Source organism: Melitaea cinxia, chromosome 16 (assembly GCF_905220565.1).
Source record: "Melitaea cinxia chromosome 16, ilMelCinx1.1, whole genome shotgun sequence".
In the NCBI taxonomy this organism is placed as follows: domain Eukaryota; kingdom Metazoa; phylum Arthropoda; class Insecta; order Lepidoptera; family Nymphalidae; genus Melitaea; species Melitaea cinxia.
In genome coordinates this window covers 14,432,581-14,452,525 of record NC_059409.1, presented here as the reverse complement: position 1 = coordinate 14,452,525, position 19,945 = coordinate 14,432,581, and the positions used below count along the sequence as shown (strand labels likewise).

At 37.1% G+C, this 19,945-nt stretch overlaps 1 protein-coding gene across 1 annotated transcript in view; it reads right to left on the bottom strand.

The window, feature by feature from the left end:
• Positions 1-19,945, bottom strand: part of LOC123660970 — a 178,959-nt gene that overhangs the window by 2,432 nt on the left and 156,582 nt on the right. Inside the window, exons 9-16 of the mRNA XM_045595987.1 lie at positions 7,908-8,097; positions 4,923-5,146; positions 3,702-3,872; positions 3,373-3,481; positions 2,970-3,067; positions 2,014-2,218; positions 492-624; positions 98-414 (exon numbers count right to left, since the gene is read on the bottom strand). Of these exons, the coding sequence (XP_045451943.1) occupies positions 98-414; positions 492-624; positions 2,014-2,218; positions 2,970-3,067; positions 3,373-3,481; positions 3,702-3,872; positions 4,923-5,146; positions 7,908-8,097 (1,447 nt within the window). The remainder of the gene's footprint in view (positions 1-97; positions 415-491; positions 625-2,013; positions 2,219-2,969; positions 3,068-3,372; positions 3,482-3,701; positions 3,873-4,922; positions 5,147-7,907; positions 8,098-19,945) is intronic.

The window sequence follows — 19,945 nt, the reverse complement described above, 5'->3', positions numbered from 1 at the left end:
GGAGGCTTGTGTCCAGCAGTGGACTGTGATAGGCTGAAATGATGATGATGAGGGGTTAATAAGTCGCTGACTACATGACGAAATGAAGACAACTCACGCGGCACGGCGGCGGCGAAGCGCGCGCCGTCCTCCATGAGGCGCTGGCGCAGCTCGTGGCGGCCGATGTTGGGCGGGCCGATGAGCACGATGGGGCGCTTGTGCGAGGCGCGCGGGTAGTACAGCGCCACCTCCTCGTACGTGAGCACGTCGTCCGCGTCGCCGTCGTCGGGCGCGTGCAGCGGGTAGCCCGCCTCGCTGGTGGGCGCGCGCGGCTTGCGGCGCCGCGCGCGCCCGCACAGCAGCGTGGCGCCCTTGCGCCGCCGCCCCGCGCCCGCCGCGCCCGCCGTGGCCAGCGACTGCTTCATGGACTCGCGCCTGCGGACACGCGCCGCTCGGGTACACTGGGCTATTGGTGATGCTTAAAATATTCGTAGGAAACTAATGAAACTCACTGGTGCTGGAAAGCTTGACTAGGTATCAACCCGGCGAGGGTCTGATCCTCCTCGCCCTCCCGGAACGCCTGCCACCAGTTCGGGTCCTCTCGACTGATCACGTGCAGTACATCACCTTTTTGGAAACTTATTCCTGAAAATAAACATAATTGATGAAAACAAACTTGTACTAATAAAATTGTATTTGTATCTTTTAAGAGGTTGCAAAGCACGTGTGCCAGATATATAATATAATGTAAAAGTTATACATATGTAAAAGTGAATGTGTGTGTATGTGAGTGCATATAAGTGTGCGTATGCGTGTGCGTGAGCGTGTGTTCGTGATCGTATATGTGTACGCGTGCGTGCGTCCGTGTGCGTGGATGCGTGCGTGCGTTTGTGTGCGTGTATGCGTGCGTACGTTCGTGTGCATGTGCGTGTGTACATGTGTGTGTGAGGCAGTGTCGGCGGGCACGCACCTAGCTCGCGGCAGGGGATGTACACGTCGTCCTCGGGGTCGTAGTCGAAGTGCGCGCGCACGTGCAGCACGCGGTGCGCGGGCGTGTGTGCGTGTGTGCGTGTGTGTGTGAGGCAGTGTCGGCGGGCACGCACCTAGCTCGCGGCAGGGGATGTACACGTCGTCCTCGGGGTCGTAGTCGAAGTGCGCGCGCACGTGCAGCACGCGGTGCGCGGGCGTGTGTGCGTGTGTGCGTGTGTGTGTGAGGCAGTGTCGGCGGGCACGCACCTAGCTCGCGGCAGGGGATGTACACGTCGTCCTCGGGGTCGTAGTCGAAGTGCGCGCGCACGTGCAGCACGCGGTGCGCGGGCGTGTGTGCGTGTGTGCGTGTGTGTGTGAGGCAGTGTCGGCGGGCACGCACCTAGCTCGCGGCAGGGGATGTACACGTCGTCCTCGGGGTCGTAGTCGAAGTGCGCGCGCACGTGCAGCACGCGGTGCGCGGGCGTGTGTGCGTGTGTGCGTGTGTGTGTGAGGCAGTGTCGGCGGGCACGCACCTAGCTCGCGGCAGGGGATGTACACGTCGTCCTCGGGGTCGTAGTCGAAGTGCGCGCGCACGTGCAGCACGCGGTGCGCGGGCGTGTGTGCGTGTGTGCGTGTGTGTGTGAGGCAGTGTCGGCGGGCACGCACCTAGCTCGCGGCAGGGGATGTACACGTCGTCCTCGGGGTCGTAGTCGAAGTGCGCGCGCACGTGCAGCACGCGGTGCGCGGGCGTGTGTGCGTGTGTGCGTGTGTGTGTGAGGCAGTGTCGGCGGGCACGCACCTAGCTCGCGGCAGGGGATGTACACGTCGTCCTCGGGGTCGTAGTCGAAGTGCGCGCGCACGTGCAGCACGCGGTGCGCGGGCGTGTGTGCGTGTGTGCGTGTGTGTGTGAGGCAGTGTCGGCGGGCACGCACCTAGCTCGCGGCAGGGGATGTACACGTCGTCCTCGGGGTCGTAGTCGAAGTGCGCGCGCACGTGCAGCACGCGGTGCGCGGGCGTGTGTGCGTGTGTGCGTGTGTGTGTGAGGCAGTGTCGGCGGGCACGCACCTAGCTCGCGGCAGGGGATGTACACGTCGTCCTCGGGGTCGTAGTCGAAGTGCGCGCGCACGTGCAGCACGCGGTGCGCGGGCGGCGGGCGCGGGCGCGCGCGCGGCGCCAGCACCACGCTGAGCGTGCCCGCCAGCGCGCCCAGCAGCTGGCACACCTCGTGCACGGACTTGCCGCGCATGCTCACGCCGTTCACCTCCAGCAGCTGGCGGGAGGAGCGTCGTTAGCACGCACACTTTAAAGTGAGCTTTATAATGAAACGTTTGTCAAAGTATAGGTCTACTAAGCGGCTGTTAGATTTAACACGGCTGTCAAATTCATTTGAGTTGCTGAAACGTTATTCAGAGCAAAATTAGCTAGTCCTCGATTACTTTGATTTGACTTTCGGTGTGTAACACGTGGTCGTGTAACATTATAATTAAATGTTATTTTATATATTTGTGATGTATCAAAACCTACAGAAACTGTCATTTATGATGTTATTTAATACATCTGATAATACTGATTCATCCAATAAAGCATCATATAAACATCTAGGAAGATACAAAAAAGAAAATAGTTGACCGAGTATTTGACAGACGTTCGATCAATGATTATAGCTTAATTCGCGTTTCAGAAACCCAAAATGGCGGGTAACATACGATTCCAGAGTCAAATTTGACAGCTATGTCAACTGACAGGATGTTCAAATTAAGTAGTTTAACCATGGTTTTAGCAACTCATTTCATGCTTAACAAAAGTTTTGACAGATGATTTGTTAATTTCTGCGTTGATTAGCCTTTCGGAAACCGGGCGTAAATGGGTAATGATTTTAATTATTATTTATAGTTATAAATCAGTTTAGACAAAAAGAATACTAAGAAAGCAATTTTACAAGGTTCATAATTAGATCACGTTTTATTTAACGTATCTGTTAGTAATAACTTATCAAAAGAATAAGTAAACCTTTAACATACCTCGTCACCTTCGTGCAGTAGCCCCGACTTTTCCGCCGCTCCACCTCTCACTATCCTACCGATAATGACCGCTTCACCTTCATTTCTCACCGTAGCACCTGTTATAATGGCACAATTAAAATATTCAACATTTTTTTTTTTGAAATTATAAAACAAATTAAAATTAAGTCTAAAATTTTAACTGATTCTAGATTAGAATTTCAAGATGATGTACCTAACACGTGAATACCTAACGTCGAAATTACGATGGAACTGGAATATAATTACAGATCTCACCCAAAAAACTACTTATTAATTTTATTTAGATATGGTTAGTTCGTTAGTTAAATATAGACAATCAAGGAACATTGAAATTAAAGATTTAAAAAAGAAAAATTTTATAACTTATCGTGTAATAGCTTACCAAGAGGTTCATTAGTTTTCTCTATTTTAATAATTTTTATATTTTCGCTGGAATCATCCGGCGAGTGAGGCAGGTATTTGTCATCACCCTTGTAGTTATTGAAGCCAGTCTGAAATAATACCACAATATCATCTACTAAGCAGAAATTAAACAAAGGGTTTACATGAGATAGATTTCGTCAATATTTAAGTGTAGAGAGCACAGAGAATTGGTAATTTTTTTCACAAATAAAATATCTATATAGGTACAATAGAATTCCTTTTAATCTAAAAAGCGTTCCATTAATGAGTTTACGTTATCAATAAAATACAATAATGATGTTATTTCACCTTATTTCTCTTCCCCCTCGCGAAGCAGGATGGGTCCAACAGCGCAGCGGCCTGGTCATGCGCTTGTATCAGACTCTCCAACTCCAAGCCCCCTAGTATTGAAAGCAGTTCCGCCGCCAACGCCGATGTTTCGCCCCCTGACGCCGTGTGCGATCCTAGTACGTCTATACACTGGAATAAATTGAAAATTTCGTGCTTAATAAGTATTGTCGATTTTTTTTTTTTTTCGACTCGTTTTATTCTTTATAGTTTTCTTTTGACACACATAACCCTACCCGTGTAACGAAAAACAAAAGTGCCTCCTACTACTACTAATAACGGGGCTTTAGCGTTTTTAAAATATTTAAATCCGTAGTAATATTTCTTTAGCTTGGCGCACTCAGCTGCTGAGCGTCGCAATTCCCTTTCGTGTAATGTGACATCCAATGAATCAATTGAAACACACACATTGTTATTTTTTTTTAGGCTCATTAACATAATACGTCCACTAAAACGAATAGTATTCCCACAAGACCATATAACGCTACATATAAGACAGTAAGTGAAAGAAAGTAGTTGTAAGTGAAAATAAGTCGTCACCTAGATTGGTATAGTGATTTGTTATTGTACATAATCAAAGTAAAGATTTTTGTGGATTTTTTTTAAATTATACGATTAGAAAACTATTATGGCAGTATTTTAGAAATATTAATGAAACTATCATTACGACACAATGAAAAAACTTTTAGCATATCAAATAAAAACGACCAATATGTATAAAATAATGTGCTACTAATTGTGACATAATTGTAACAGGGGAATACGACGCTTGGTATTTTTTATACCATAATGGCAGCAGACAAGCGTACGGTCCACTTGATTGACCTACTCCATACACCTGCACCACTAAAAGATTTGCGAGCGCGTTGCCGACCCAAACACCAACCCACTCCATGAGCGATCACCAGAAATACACTCAGAAATACTATACTATTAGAGATCAATATATTTAGCTGTGATTTTTAAAGTTCTGTAATATTAAGCTACTAGCCCAGTCAATTTCGTCTAAATGTTGAGCAAGATATTTCCTGTTGTGTTTAACCTCATTGAATTTAAAAGTTTTGAGTGCAATAAAGTCTATATATATTAAAATTCTTTCATTATTTTGTAGTTTATATTCAATATCCTATAGATATATTTGTTGATAGGTATTGGGATCTGTTAGAAGGATAGTAAACTTACATCTTTTAATCGATCAGTAGCCCGATGCGTCTGAGGATGCGAGAGGCCAGGTCGTTTATGCCTCACCGCTGTGAGGACAGCGGATCTTGTAGCCAAAGCCGTTCGTAACGCAGGACATTGTAAAACACCGGCTGCACCAGCGACCCGCGCCGCTAGAGCGGTCTCACCACTAGAATTAAGCGCTTTCTGTACCCTGGAGAGCGCTGCGCATACTTCTTGATAATCTGAAATTAATAACATAGTAGATTTCGTTTTAAGATAATACAATAAGTAACCACACATTTATATTACAAGAGTAATAATGTTATTAGAATCACAAAATCGTAGGAAATTAGTGGTAGGGAAGCCCTAGCGGAGATTTTGGGAGTGACTCGAGCGCGTCAGGATAACATAATATGGGTAGCCTTGCACCTTGTGAAGTACTGGAACCGTACTTGAGCACTTTATATAGTGTTGAACGCCTAGGGCAGCCGATCAGATTAGTAAAAAAAAATTGTTAGAAAAACTCGAGCGCGTCAGATTATTACGCTATACAGACGTTTCATCTTGATGTTCTCGTCGGACTGACCTAAAATCTGACAATTATGTGAAGGTAATTCCTTAATCTGACGGGCTGAAAAAAAATATTGCAGAAATACGTAGGGCGCATATAGTATTAATATCTGACGCGCTCGAGTATCTATTTCTTAGTCACTGACTACACGCGCTGAAAGGGCATTCACCATATAACCTATTTTTCTTTCAAGCATCAAATCTGGACAATCCTATAGGTCCACACGGCGCTCGAGTAAATCCATATTGAGCTTTCTGGCCTCCATTACCATAGTGTATAATCCTATTACAAATTTAAATTATTTAAACGAGTTTGAAATATTCGTTAGTGTATATTTTATCACTTACTAGCGACCCGCTCCGGCTTCGCACGGGTATAAAATATAATTATAGCCTATGTCATTCACTGAAAAAATGATTAAAATCGATCCAGTAGTTTTGATTTATTCATTACTGCCCGTGGCCCGCACGCGTTAACTTAGAGTAAAAGCCGGCTGGAACCGCCGCAAACGCTACGTACCGCGATTTTTAAATCTGTAATATCTTCGAAAATATTCATTTAAATCATATGCTGTAAAAGGCCATATAGATCTATATTAAATAAAAAACATATTTAAGGTATTTAATTGGATAAGGATTAATGCTGTATTGGTTAAAATCGCTTCGAAAATTAGCCATTATTTGTCGTAAAAAGTAAATGACAAAAAAATGTTATTGTGGGATATCCATAAGAGATAGGTATATACCATCGCGGAGTTTTCTGTAGACCTTTTCAATGTGTACAATACTTAGTACATTATTTTGATAAATCTCGTAGGGTTCAGCCTGCGTTTGCAATTTAAGCGAAAAAAAAATTATTATTTACGACATAACATTAGAAAACTCAAAAATAACAGTATTTCTCCACTATTTAATGGATATTATTATACATATAAATCTTCCTCTTGAATCAATCTATCTATTAAAAAAAACCGCATCAAAATCCGTTGCGTAGTTTTAAAGATCTAAGCGTACATACATATGCAGGGACAGAAAAAGCGACTTTGTTTTATACTATGTAGTGATTTCGAAGAAAAACTACGTTTAAAAAATAATAATTAGGTCCCTTTAATTTTTAATGGATTTTTGAAAAATCTTTTATGAACAACAATTCAAAAGTCCTAAAATTCTGAAGACAGAAAAAAACTTTAGATACTTTATTTCTGTATTTAGGTAATTTTCTTAACGAAAGTATCAAAACAATAATAGTCACCTAACATATATTTTGTCTCTTTGCTTTACTTTTTACCTGAATACAAAATATATAAAAAAATGAATGTCCAAGTTATCGGATAAACGGTATCTATAGAGACAGGGCGAGGGGCTAATATTAAACGTTCGAACTATCACGTGGAGTGGAAGTAACGCGCTCTAGTCTGTGTTTGTGGTCGATGTATATAAAAGGCTATATATAACGTGCATGCATTTTCTATTACAATAATCTTGACAACTAACCTTAACCCACATCATATATAGATTTATCTTCCTTGTATAATATTATCAAAATATATCTTTTATAGTTGTTTGTATTATAAATTTTGCTAGGTTAGAAGTCTAGCTAGCGATGTTTTTGTTTTTGAACTAATCAAAACCAGCGCGGAAAACAAATGAGAATTACTCATTATCGACTTGGTATAAACATTTTATTTTGCGCTTTAATTATTCATACCCCCTAATTATTGAAAGGTAAACATAATCTTCTAAGGATTAGCATAATACCGTACCCAAGCCTGCGCCCGCGAGTAATGCTGAATAAATTACGACGTGTAGTTTACGAGCGACCAACTGTTTCAGAACTAGAAATTTATGTCGCTATTAGCATAGGAGAAGCTGAGATAGTGCTCAGGATACGATGTGTTGATCATAACTTAAGATCGGGTTCACGTTAGACGTGAATACAGCTGGTTGCATTACTACTTAATATTAAGTAGAACTTCTGTTGCTGGGTATGTGATTTATTATACTACTAGCGACATACATACAGACAAACAGACAAAAATTCTAAAAACTATATTTTTGGCTTCAGTATCGATTGTAGATCACACCCCAAGTATTCTTTAAAAAAAATATTCAATGTACAGTTTTGACTTTCCTACCATTTTATTATATGTATAGATACTTACTATAAGTTACACGTTAATGTGTAATAATTATGATTTGTATTATTACGTTACAATTACAAATTTATATAAAGTTTTAACCTTTCACGGCCATAACCAACGTGGTCTTACTTACGACGACTATCGTTTGGAATTTACCATATTTCGTCGACGTTTTGGACGCCATTTCATGCCGGTCATGGATGACTGTGTGCCCGTAAGTCACTTATGAGTAAGAGCGTTCATTAGAAATTGAATCAATAATAAGCTCTATATATACTGATCGAATACTGACCAACAATTGCATAAAGCTGTGAGGCCTCATCACTGGCATCTTCTTCATAGGCATCATTTATGAAAGCTGTGCCCGATGACGGGTTAGATTCTAAGGCTTGTAGCTTGTGGGAGCCGCGGAGAGAATTCCTCAGAAACTCGTTTTGGGCCGCGATCCGTTCCTCGGCTTCTTTTCTTTGACGAAGTTGTTCCTGTGAAAGAGGAGAAGATATTTAGTAAAGTTATTATTAAGAACAATTATCTTTTGCAATAGATTATTTTTGATGACATGTAATGATTTTCGAGGCTTATATAATTTTACAGTTAGTTTTATGACGTCACTATAGGTTCTTGTACGCGTAAAAAAAGAGCTTTGTAGATCACTTCTTAACTGGTGAAGTGAAAAATAATATCACTTAGGTATTCTGAATAACATTGGTATTATCATACCAGATTGCCTTATATTATTTTCATTTTTGATATAATAGATGCAACACTCAATCTGTGCCGAGGTTTCTCCCAACTAGCGAAGGAAGATGACACCGAACACTATTATATTTTTTTATTATTATTACTAATTATGTTATATTAACAGGATGCTTCACGTAACATCCGTACGTCTTCAATCCACAAATAAAAAAGCAAATAATTTCCATAGGAATTGATGAATCAAAGTCAATTCTTAAAAAAGACTATCTGTGGTGCTGGGCACATGATTTACACATTTTTTTAAATATATATAACTAGGTCGGCAAACAAGCGTACGGCTCACCTGATGGTAAACGATTAGTGTAGCATATAGACGCCTGCAATATCAGAAGCATCGCAAGCATGTGGCCGACCCTATCTCTAATTACCCCCAGGAGTTCTGGTTATCTTACCAACAGGAACATATTATATTTAGCTGTGGTCTTCTGTAAGGTCCCACTAGTCCCCCCAGTCGGGCTGCTCCATATTTTGAGCAAAAAATTACCTGCTGTCCCCTACCTAACTTAAGTGTGCTTACGTTGTTACAACGAAACAAGTTAGTAAAAAATATCAACCTTAAAACATTATCGAAGTTAAAGTTATTTTCGTCATTTAAGCTTAAAACAAGCTTTTATTTTAAATCCGCTTAAATAATAAAATTAACTGTTCCTTTAAAAATTTTACTATCAATCTTTTAATAAAATACAAAATAATTTGCATAGATAGAACACGCTATGACTACACAAAGCACATATTTTGAATAAACAAGCGTGAATTATCAAATACTGAACGTTAATGATTAGCATAACAGAAGCTAAGCAAATAGTTGGGAGACCTTGGGGTTTGTCGCTCGCTAAGAGTAGCGTTGACGTCACACCCTGCACAATTACGCTTTCCAACACTATATCTTTAAGTACTCATAAAATTTAATCTCAAAAACTAACTAAATTAAATTAACAATCTAAAACCACTATAAAACAAATAATATCTGTGCATTAAAATTGTATTATTACAATGTTTTTAAGAAATCTGTTCGTCAAAAAGTATAAGACCGTACGTACTACACGTACAAAAATTACATACTAACGAAAATAATTTGGTACTACAGATAGAAATGTAAATTGTAATGGAATTTTAATTATTTAATTAAGAAAATCTGTTTGTTATAGGGTTGTAAGTTTGTAACCGCCTGTAGGTATCATTGTATGAACCTTTTCCTCTTTATATGTTCTTCATTTTACGAGGTTAAAGCTTAACCAGCCCTTATCTTAATTATGTTAAACACTTATGCTAACAAATTATTACTAGACTTGTTAGTAGGTATACATAGGACAATATTATTATACGTACACTCAAGGGTGAACAATAACTGCTTGGTATTTGTATAGAAATTTCCAGGCTTTTTCTTGAATTAATCTAAGTCCAACGAGAAGCCGCTCCAAAGAAAAATCCGGTGAAAAGACTTCGCTTTTATATCAAGCTTTATTACAAGTTTTATATTTATATTGCATTATAATTTATATTGGAAACACGGGGAAATATAACTTTTATTGCGTTTACTATCAGAGAATACAGTATAATAATAAATGTAGTACAAAAGAAAAACTCTTAAACAGAATTAGCTTCTCAAGTACAAGTTCGATAGTCATTGTACAAGGGTATTATGAATTTTGGTAATGCTTACATAAGTAATAAATATTGACGTTCTATGGAAAAAAATATCTATAACATTATAAATAAGGTTAAAAATTAGTTTGAACGCGAACAAATTAATGTACATATATTATAACGATTTTAAAAATTCTTAATAGTGGTATAGTAAATCTATTGCTTTTGCCTGCCCATAAGTTCTTAAGTTAATCTACGGCTGAAAGTAAAAATCATAATAGGCGTTGTATAAAATATCAATATTAAATATTAAAAAAATATCTCAATGTGATGTTTCCCTCTTTCAGCACATTGTAACCAATCTGGAGTACCTTTCCTGGGGCAAGTCAGAATTAAAAAAGTCAAAGTCAGTAATCCTCAAGGAAATACTACAGGAAAATAATCTCTACCAGTCCGAAAGGAGTATATAAAGACGGTGCTGTAAATGCACCGTCGAACAAGCTTCAGACCAGTGATGTGACATTATCGATTAGTGATGTGACACACTCATAACAACAATGTGCATATACGCTAGATATTAGCACCTAGCGAATAAGTAATTAGTAAGAAAAAATCTTTTAAGGTTACAAACCTTGTCATTAGATTTAATAAAAAAAAAATCAGCTGTTTCTTAGTGATGTTCCACACATGATAATTCTGATAAAGTTTATTTACACTATAATTTATATTTTGAGTTTATATTACTATTTATGAAATAAAAAGGACGTTTTCTTTAAAGGAATATTTAAATAAGGCATACTCGTAGTTCCGTAACAGGATCGCTTCAAAAGTACGTTTTAAACCCACCCCTAGTCTGGGTGTAATATAAATACATTTATTTATTGTATATATGTATATTTCGCTTCTGCTTGTAACGTCCCACAGCTGGGCATAGGCCTCTTTAATCATTTAGGAGAACCACGCTACTCCAATGTGAGTACAAGCAATCTTAGGAACAGAAGATCGTGTGTGTACGTTAAAAAAATATGTGTGACTGCATACATACTACATATAACATCTAAGACTTCTTTACATAAAATTAACTTCACATATTTTTATTATTCTTATTTATATGAAATATATGTATCAAACTCGATGGCATTTCCACCGTCGTTGTTTTAGTGCACCGATAGCTAGCCTTTGTGATACAGTTTTTATTCCACAGAACACAGCTTTTTACATCGAAAAAGATTTTAATAAAAAATAGTTTTCGGTTTCCAGTTAAACAATTGAAAAAAATACAGAACTTTTCTTTTAAACGCTTAACTGTATGCATTTTTATATATTTTTTTCTCTTCTCGTTTACATTTGAATTAAAAAAAGCAGTAGTGTAAGTTTTGTTCGCACTAAAATTATTACAGTTCTTAATTTGAATATTGTAAAAGAGGTATAAGACTTTGTTAAACATTTTTTTTCTTTAGAAATAAATCCTTGTGCAATTGTACTAACTTTGCAATAATAGGGGAACCCGAGCGGGGATTTAAGATGTAACTCGGGCTCAGCTGTTTAATATGACGGAAGAATCCTTGTAACCTGTTAGATGCTTTAACCCAGTCTAATCTTTCAATATAGTGGTGGCCGTTGAGAGTAGTCGGTCAGATTAGTTAAAAAAAGGGTAAACATAGTATGAAGTTATTTTCTTTTTAACATCTAATCTTCGCTATCCAATAGGTCTTCAAAAGGTGGGAGTAACAACGCATTTAGCATTCCGGGCTCCCCTACTACAACGATTACTGTAAACATTTAATTAGATACAAAATATCTGTAGTGCGTGCGTCGTGATGGCAGTAACCGTTTTTCAACGCTTTTGTTAAATTTTGACGCCGTTTCATGATTACAATTGTAAAATATATCATTACACGTATTTTATTGTGATTAATATTGAAATACATAAATAATTCAATAACATTCAAAACGTTGAACTCGATTTTCTCGAATTTCGATATTGTCACATTTTTAACTTAATATCTCTTAATATCCAGTTATTGGCATCATAGATGTAGTTAGAACAGGCGACTATGTGTTTACGTCCACCATCATCATCATCACTTTAGCCTAATACACTCCACTGCTGGACATAAGCCTCCACAAGTTCGCGCCTAAAATAGAGTGAACTCATGTGTTTTGCCCATAGTCACCATGCTGGGCAGGCGAGTTGGTTGGTGTTGTTGGCACCGAAGACGCTGCTATCCGTCTTTGGCCTGTGTATTTCAAAGCCAGCAGTTGGATTGCTATCCCGCCATCGGTCGGCTTTTTAAGTTCCAAGGTGGTAGTGGAACTGTGTTCTCCCTTAGTCACCTCTTACGACACCCACGGAAAGATAGGGGGTGGCTACATTCTTAATGCCGTAACCACACAGCAGTGTTTACGTTAAACATATTTATTTACGTACATATGTGCTCATGACATGGATAAAATGACGATTTTTTGAGTTAGATGTGGTTCTTGGATTGTTTAGAACCACAATCGGAATCAGCAGGTGACGTAACTAAAGAGGGTTTAAGGTTCTAATAATAATATCACACTGAAATTTGTCCCGTTCGCTAGGAAATCATTATTAACAAACTATACTTAATAATATATAATCATTATTAAATCATTTATGAAGTAAGTTTTATTAAAATTTTTAAGGCATCTTCTAAAAAAATAAATTATCTAGTAAAAAATTGTATATTAAATATAAGTAATTCTAAGACTAGTACAATCATTACAATTCCAGAATTTCACTCGAAGGTTATACGTTTCCACATTTTTTCCATTATCGAACAGTATGAAAAGAATTTCAAAAATAATTGTGTTTGCAGACAAACGGAAAAAAAACCGACTTCAATTACATCGACAAGTCATACAACGTAGATCGACGAAAAAATAGTTAAGTAACTACGCGTTATCAAAGATGACTCAAAAAGTAGTTATCAGATCTCGATAAAATTTAAATGTGACTACATGATAAACATCAGTTTTTGATTAAATTAAAAATCGGTACACCCAGTAAAAAGTTATGCGGATTTTCGAGAGTTTCCCTCGATTACTCTGGGATCCCATCATCAATTTCCTTATCATGGTACAAAACTATATATATCTCCTTTCTAACAAAAAAAGAATTATCAAAATCGGTACATCCAATAAAAAGTTATGTTTTATAATACAACGTAGGTCGACGAAAAAAGCGTCAAGTAAAAACGCATTATTAGATATAACTCGAAAAGTAGTTGTTAGATCTCAAATAAATTTAAATGGGACCAATTGACACACCACCTTTCGATTAAAAAAAAATTGTTGAAATCGGTCCACCCGGTCAAAAGTTCTGATGTAACATACATAAAAAAAAATACAGTCGAATTGAGAACCTCCTCCTTTTTTGGAAGTCGGTTAAAAACTAATTGAAAATGAAGCATTGTGGCCCCGAATTGGTATTCGCGACCTTTCGGTTAATATAAATGCATCGTAGCTTAGTGTCAACTCGGCTAATTATAACTTTACTGTCGTTAAACAAACGAAACTTACAAAGCGCCGCCTGCAAACATAGCCGACAAGACTGTCTGGCATGGTATTCTTACGCAAGGTCCTCGACGTCATCCCTCTCCCCGGGGGAGTGTCGATGACGTATTCACACTGAAGCGGTGTCATTCGAGTTCACTCACATCTCGTTACATCATGTATATGCTTCGGTATATGGTTTTAATTTTATTTCGAAATATTTGATGCTACAATAATTAGTATGGCTTCAGAGTATCTACACATGATTATTTTTTATGTTTAAAGAAAAAATTTGCAGTATTTTTAATCGTTGTATCGTGTATTGAATCTTTATTGAAGTAATCTTCTTTACGCATGCTTGACTTGGGGAGTAAGCTGGTGAATGCGTAACGAGAGCGTTACGAAAAGTGTGATCGGGCGAGGCGAACGGAAGCTGAGAGAGAGAATTACGTTTCGTAAGATTTACTTCAGCTGTGTGGTCCACACCACACTTGTTTTTTTATATAATTATTTTCAAGAAACACAATCGAATATAAATGAAACGGGTCTTTTTCCAGCAAGGTTCCAATGATTAGATTACAATGTTTATTGATAATATGAGGTAGAGAGTTTGTTTTTATTGTTGCGTTAGTACTACCAACAATCATGATTTTATTGCTTCACACACTTTAAACAAGAAATACAACTATGAAGTACTAACTATACTTGACTACGATTAAATTAGAGTACGATTAAGAATTTGCTAACAGTAAGTTACTTTACAGAAATATTGATGTTTTCCAGCTATCATATACGAATGGAAACCTAAAACCTACACAATTAAATAGCTTAGTTTATTCTATAAGAAACATTAAAATCAGATAGGTATCTCTACTAATATTATAAAGGTGCATTTTTTTTAAGATTAATCTCAACAACTGTTCGATTTATTTATCCATGTACCGAAGAAGGCTGTTAAACTGTATAATATTTTAGTACATTTATTCTTAAAATAGGGAAGGTGAAATCGCGGAGCAAATCAAGTATTATGTTCGATAATACCAAGCATAGACTGTGACGTCACAATTAAATATGGCGTCCACCATTTTAAAAACCTAGTATTCTCGGTCCAGTACAAAAATTTAAAATTTTTAAGCTTAATTTCTGTCTCTATTTAATACATTTCCACAAATACAGTTGGGATGGTCCGTGGAGAAACTTCGTAAGCCACTAATTAGCGCAGGTGAACTCGCTCAAGATACCTTTATAAAAATGCCTTTTATTTTTCGACGGTTTATATGTCTCTTCTTCGAAAACTTTTCGAAAAGTACAACACACGTAATAATACAAATAATATATAATATCTATACATATAAATAAAATTGGAGTGCGTGTTTGTAATATTAAAATAACCGATTTTAACTAAATTCATATGTTTTATAATTTTTGTCTGTCAGTCTGTCTGTTTGTTCCGGCTAATCACTAAAATGGCTGGACCGATTTTGAAGGGACTTTCACTGTCAGATCGCCGATGTAATAAGGAGTAACTTAGATTACTTTTATTTTAGATTTTGTTTTATAACTGCGAACTGGACAATAATTATTTAGTTAAATTTCACGTGGACAAAGTCGCGGGCAAAGCTAGTTTGATAAGTTTGATAATAAAGAAAAAGGTGATATAAGATGAAGTAAATTTTAACTCGACGTCTGCTTCGACACTCACTCTGCTTTTCACATAAACATTTTGAGTGCCTATTTAAGATTATAGGTACTTTATACACACTATTTTTAAGTAAGTTAAAAAAGTAGGTTCTCAATTCAGCTGTATTTTTATGTGTCCTCATAAAATTTTATTGGGTGTGCCGGTTTTCATGATTCTTTTTTAATCGAAAGCAAATTCTTGTCACGTGGTCGCATCACTACATAGTATAAAACAAAGTCGCTTTCTCTGTCCCTATGTATGCTTAAATCTTTAAAACTACGCAACGGATTTTGGTGCGGTTTTTTTTTTAAAAATAGATAGAGAGATTGAAGAGGAAGGTTTATATGTATAATACATGCATAATATAGTAGAGGAATACTGGTAGTTTTTGCAACCGTGCGAAGCCGGGGCTAGGGTCGCTAGTCTAAATTTAATCCAGATCTGACGCGTACTTATTGAGTTATGATAATGCATATAATTATTTGACTATTTTTTCACCTGTCTACGTTATAATGTTATATGTATATCTCGGGCAGCAGCGTTTTCGGTGCGACAAAGCCAGCCCTGCGGTCACCAACCCGCCTGCCCAGCGTGGTGACTATGGGCAACACACACGACTTGGTAAGGCGTATGTCCAGCAGTGGACTACGATAGGCTAAAGTGAGTGATTTACGTTATTAGTACTCGTCGTTGTAACTAAGACGGTTTTTTTTCCGTTTGCGAACAAACATAATTATTGTAATGGCTCTTCATGCACGAAAATAACGGTAGATTGACGAATGTCAAACTAAAATCATCATTACAGCCTATACAGTCCACTGCTGGACATAGGCCTCCACAAGTTTACGCCAAAAATAACGTAAACTCATGTGTTTTGCCCATAGTCACCACGCTGGGCAGGCGGGTTGGTGACCGCAGTACTGGCTTTGTCGCACCGAAGACGCTGCTGCCCGTCTTCGGCCTGTGTATTTCAAAGCCAGCAGTTGGATGGTTATCCCGCCATCGGTCGGCTTCTTAAGTTCCAAGGTGGTTGTGGAACCTTGTTATCCCTTAGTCGCCTCTTACGACACCCACGGGAAGAGAGGGGGTGGCTAAATTCTTTAGTGCCGTAGCCACACAGCACACGTAGCCACACAGCACAACAAACTAAAATATGTTATTATAATAAGAAAGAATATTTTATCCGTTTGTTTGAAAATATTGTTTACTCTTGGTGACAAGGATTTATAGCACAACATAATAGTAGCTCGGGGAAAACTGCCCGTTTCATTTATAATAAAAATACGTTATAAATTATTTCATTGAAAAATCAAGATTTTTATAGGTTCTATTTCATAAAAACCTGCATTAAAACGTTTCATATTTTATTCCGGTACATCAGCATTTAACTTGTGTTATGTTTAACGAGTGGAAATTATGATGTTTTCGCTCGAAATAATGAAAATATATTCAGTTACGTCTCGAGCTCAAATATGAAAATTAGCGTAAAAATAATTCATCTACTTTCTCATTATTATTAATGTATATATTTTTGTGTGATAATTTTGCAATAACTACCATTTTAACTGACTTATAAAAAAGGAGGAGGTTCTCAATACGACTGTTTTTTTATGTATGTTACTTCAGAACTTTTGACTGGGTGGACCGATTTCGACGATTTTTTTTAATCGAAAGGTGGTGTGTTTCATTTGGTCCCACTTAATTTTATTTGAAATCTAACAACTACTTTTCGAGTTATATCTAAGAATCGGTCTTTACTTGACTATTATAAGCTAAACATACGAAAGTAAATCTTCTACCAAGATGGTAATCTACATAAGTGTTTTGGGGTGGAAATAAACACAAATGCCCAGTCCACGACTAACATCTATATATACATATGATCTATATAAACATTTAGTAAGTATATAAGAGATTCGAAACCGAGAACTTTAGCTTTACATTTAAAATGGTCAATTTTGTTATTTATAGGCCTATTCAAACATTTTTTTTTATGAAGACTAATATATACATATATATACTCGTATATAATTTTGCATTTATTTATTGACGTATTATTATTCAAAAAATAAAGTGACTGATTATATATGACCTCACTCACTAACTCACTTCAGCCTATTGTAGTCCACTGCTGGACATAGGCCTCCCCAAGTTATATATTATATATGGCCTAATCATCATCAATAGTATGAAACTGTATAAAAAATACATTAACATAAATAAAAATGAACCAATAAATTATTAAACGTAAGCTTCGAGTTGGGCTGGACCGATTCGGATACTTTTTCAACATTTCTAATACTTTGTAGCAGGTTATTACGGTAAGGAAATTTGAAAATAATTAAACGATGAAACGCAGGTATCGATTATTTCACCTTCACGCGATTGACAATCAAGACAGGCCAACCGTCTGTCGTCTCAGCTGGTTAAATAATAAACTAACAAAAACAATAAAATATAACATAAAAGTATGTATGTATGTTGCAAACGCAAGCTACACCATAGTACAAACTGTACCTATATAAAAGAAAACCTGTTTATAAGAACTCACCGAATACGCCTTTATTCTTTCTGGGTCAACGTCGTGTTGCGAGCGCGTCTGCGCGCGCGGCGATGACGATACCATGATCTATAGATCACGAGTAGATCACTCACGACACACTAATGTCGACACATATCATATATCATTTTGAAGTGTTGAATGGCTTCAATGACATAATTCATATTTTGAGGGTACTATTCATTCAAAAAACAATGATAAGATTAACGCCATCTATTGAATTCCTTCGTAATTATAATTGTTTTCGAAAGAGATTTAATCTACAATCATAAAGCAAAAGAATATTAAACGCGCTAATCTCAGCGTCCGTTGATTCGAATTTTATAGATTTTTTTTTTATGTTTTATATGTTAATATTAATCGATATTTTCAAATATAGTCAAGCATTTTTATGTCAGATAATTTAATCAAAATATGATTCAAAGTTTATCATAGTCAATGATATGTCATTTTATACATTTTATTGATAAAAACTGATAAGATTTATTATCTAGTCATTGAAATTGGAATGCAATCGTGTGACATTAAGCTCTTATCTATTTTATTAACAATTAAAAATTTGATCGGCGAATGGAGATTTAAATTAATTTATTGGTGACTAATTAACTTCGCAGACACGCACATACATACACAAGCACACAGTTTTTAAAGTCACACGCACAACGTTTATGAAACAACCAATTACACTTAAATAAAATTGTAATTGACAGATGTCTGTTTGTAAGAGATATTAAAGTTAACGAATATTTTAAGATATTTGCCTGCTGTATAAAATAAAAATACCTAGGTTTCAATACCACACCTACGAAGTCACAGCGAAAAGCCAGAGTAATATAAACATTAATTCACACTTGGCATCAATCAAAATTATTTTTGAACTAACAAAACAATAACATAGCTCATGCATATAGAGCGCTTGTTATTCGTTTTGTACGCACTTAGTTAAGTCACGAAGACCTTTTTGAGTTTCTCAATAATAATAATATATATATTTTATGTGACTAGGTGGGTAAACAAGCGTACGGACTACCTAATGGCAAGCGGTCACAGTAGCCTACAACACCAGGAGTATCGTGAGCGCGTTGACGATCCTTCCCCTATATGGAGCTCTGGCCGCCTTACTCGCCATAGGAACACAACACTATTTAGCTGTGATCTTCTGTAAGGTAGAGTTACTTCCCCAGCACCTGATTTTAAGCAAGGTATACCCCGCTATGCCCTATCTTAATAAATTATAATTAATGTTGTTTTCGAACTAGCACTGCATTGGTATCACTACAACTATGTGGCGTCATTAGATTGTATATCTATTTCGTTTATTTGGACTTCAAGTTACAAAGCACACACATTTGAGGCAACGAGGGAATTAACTACTTTATACTAGCTGAGCCAGCGAACTGCTTTATTTATGTTAATACAAAATTTGTCCGGACAGTTACGAAAAAAATAATATACAATTAGGTGCATTCGTTTAGAAGTTATGCTTGTGCATACATTTCCGCGAATCATTTTACTCGTATAGATCTGTATGTAAATAATTACATATCAAAATAAGTATAACATTTATTTGTCAGCAACGTACCATTACACTTAGTGACTGATGAAATGGTAAAGTCGAATTCATACGTGCAAGAATGCTTCGACAAATGCAAGGCTAGTCGTTGCGTCATATCTTAATCGAATCTCACGCATCCAACTATCCACAGGTAGGATTTTAGTTAATAGAAATATTATTCGCTAGCAAGTCAATTTAATTTTTATCCGACTTCAAAAAAGGATGAGGTTTCCATTCGATTTTTATGCGTTTTTTTTTTATGCGTTACTTATAACTTTACTGGGTGTACCGATTTTCATGATTCTTTCTTTACTCGAAATCTGACGCAACATGCACCAGCCATGTCCATGTGATCCAATTAAAGTTTCATCGAGATGATGAGTACTTTTTCAGTTACCTCTAATAATGCTTATTAAATTGACTAAATTATTTTCTTTTTGACTAATACTAAGAATAATTAAGATAAATTCTAATATACATATAATGTTTTTAATATTATCAAACATATTATAAATGACGTCAGTTAACTGGTGTGATATCGGACATATGTAGAGTGATATGGGCTTCGTAGCGATCGTACAAGGCTAAATCAAATTCATTTGATAAGCGAGGTTGCAACGTGTGCAGAGCTGCAAGGTACTTTGTTGGATAACTGTTGAGCATAATTAT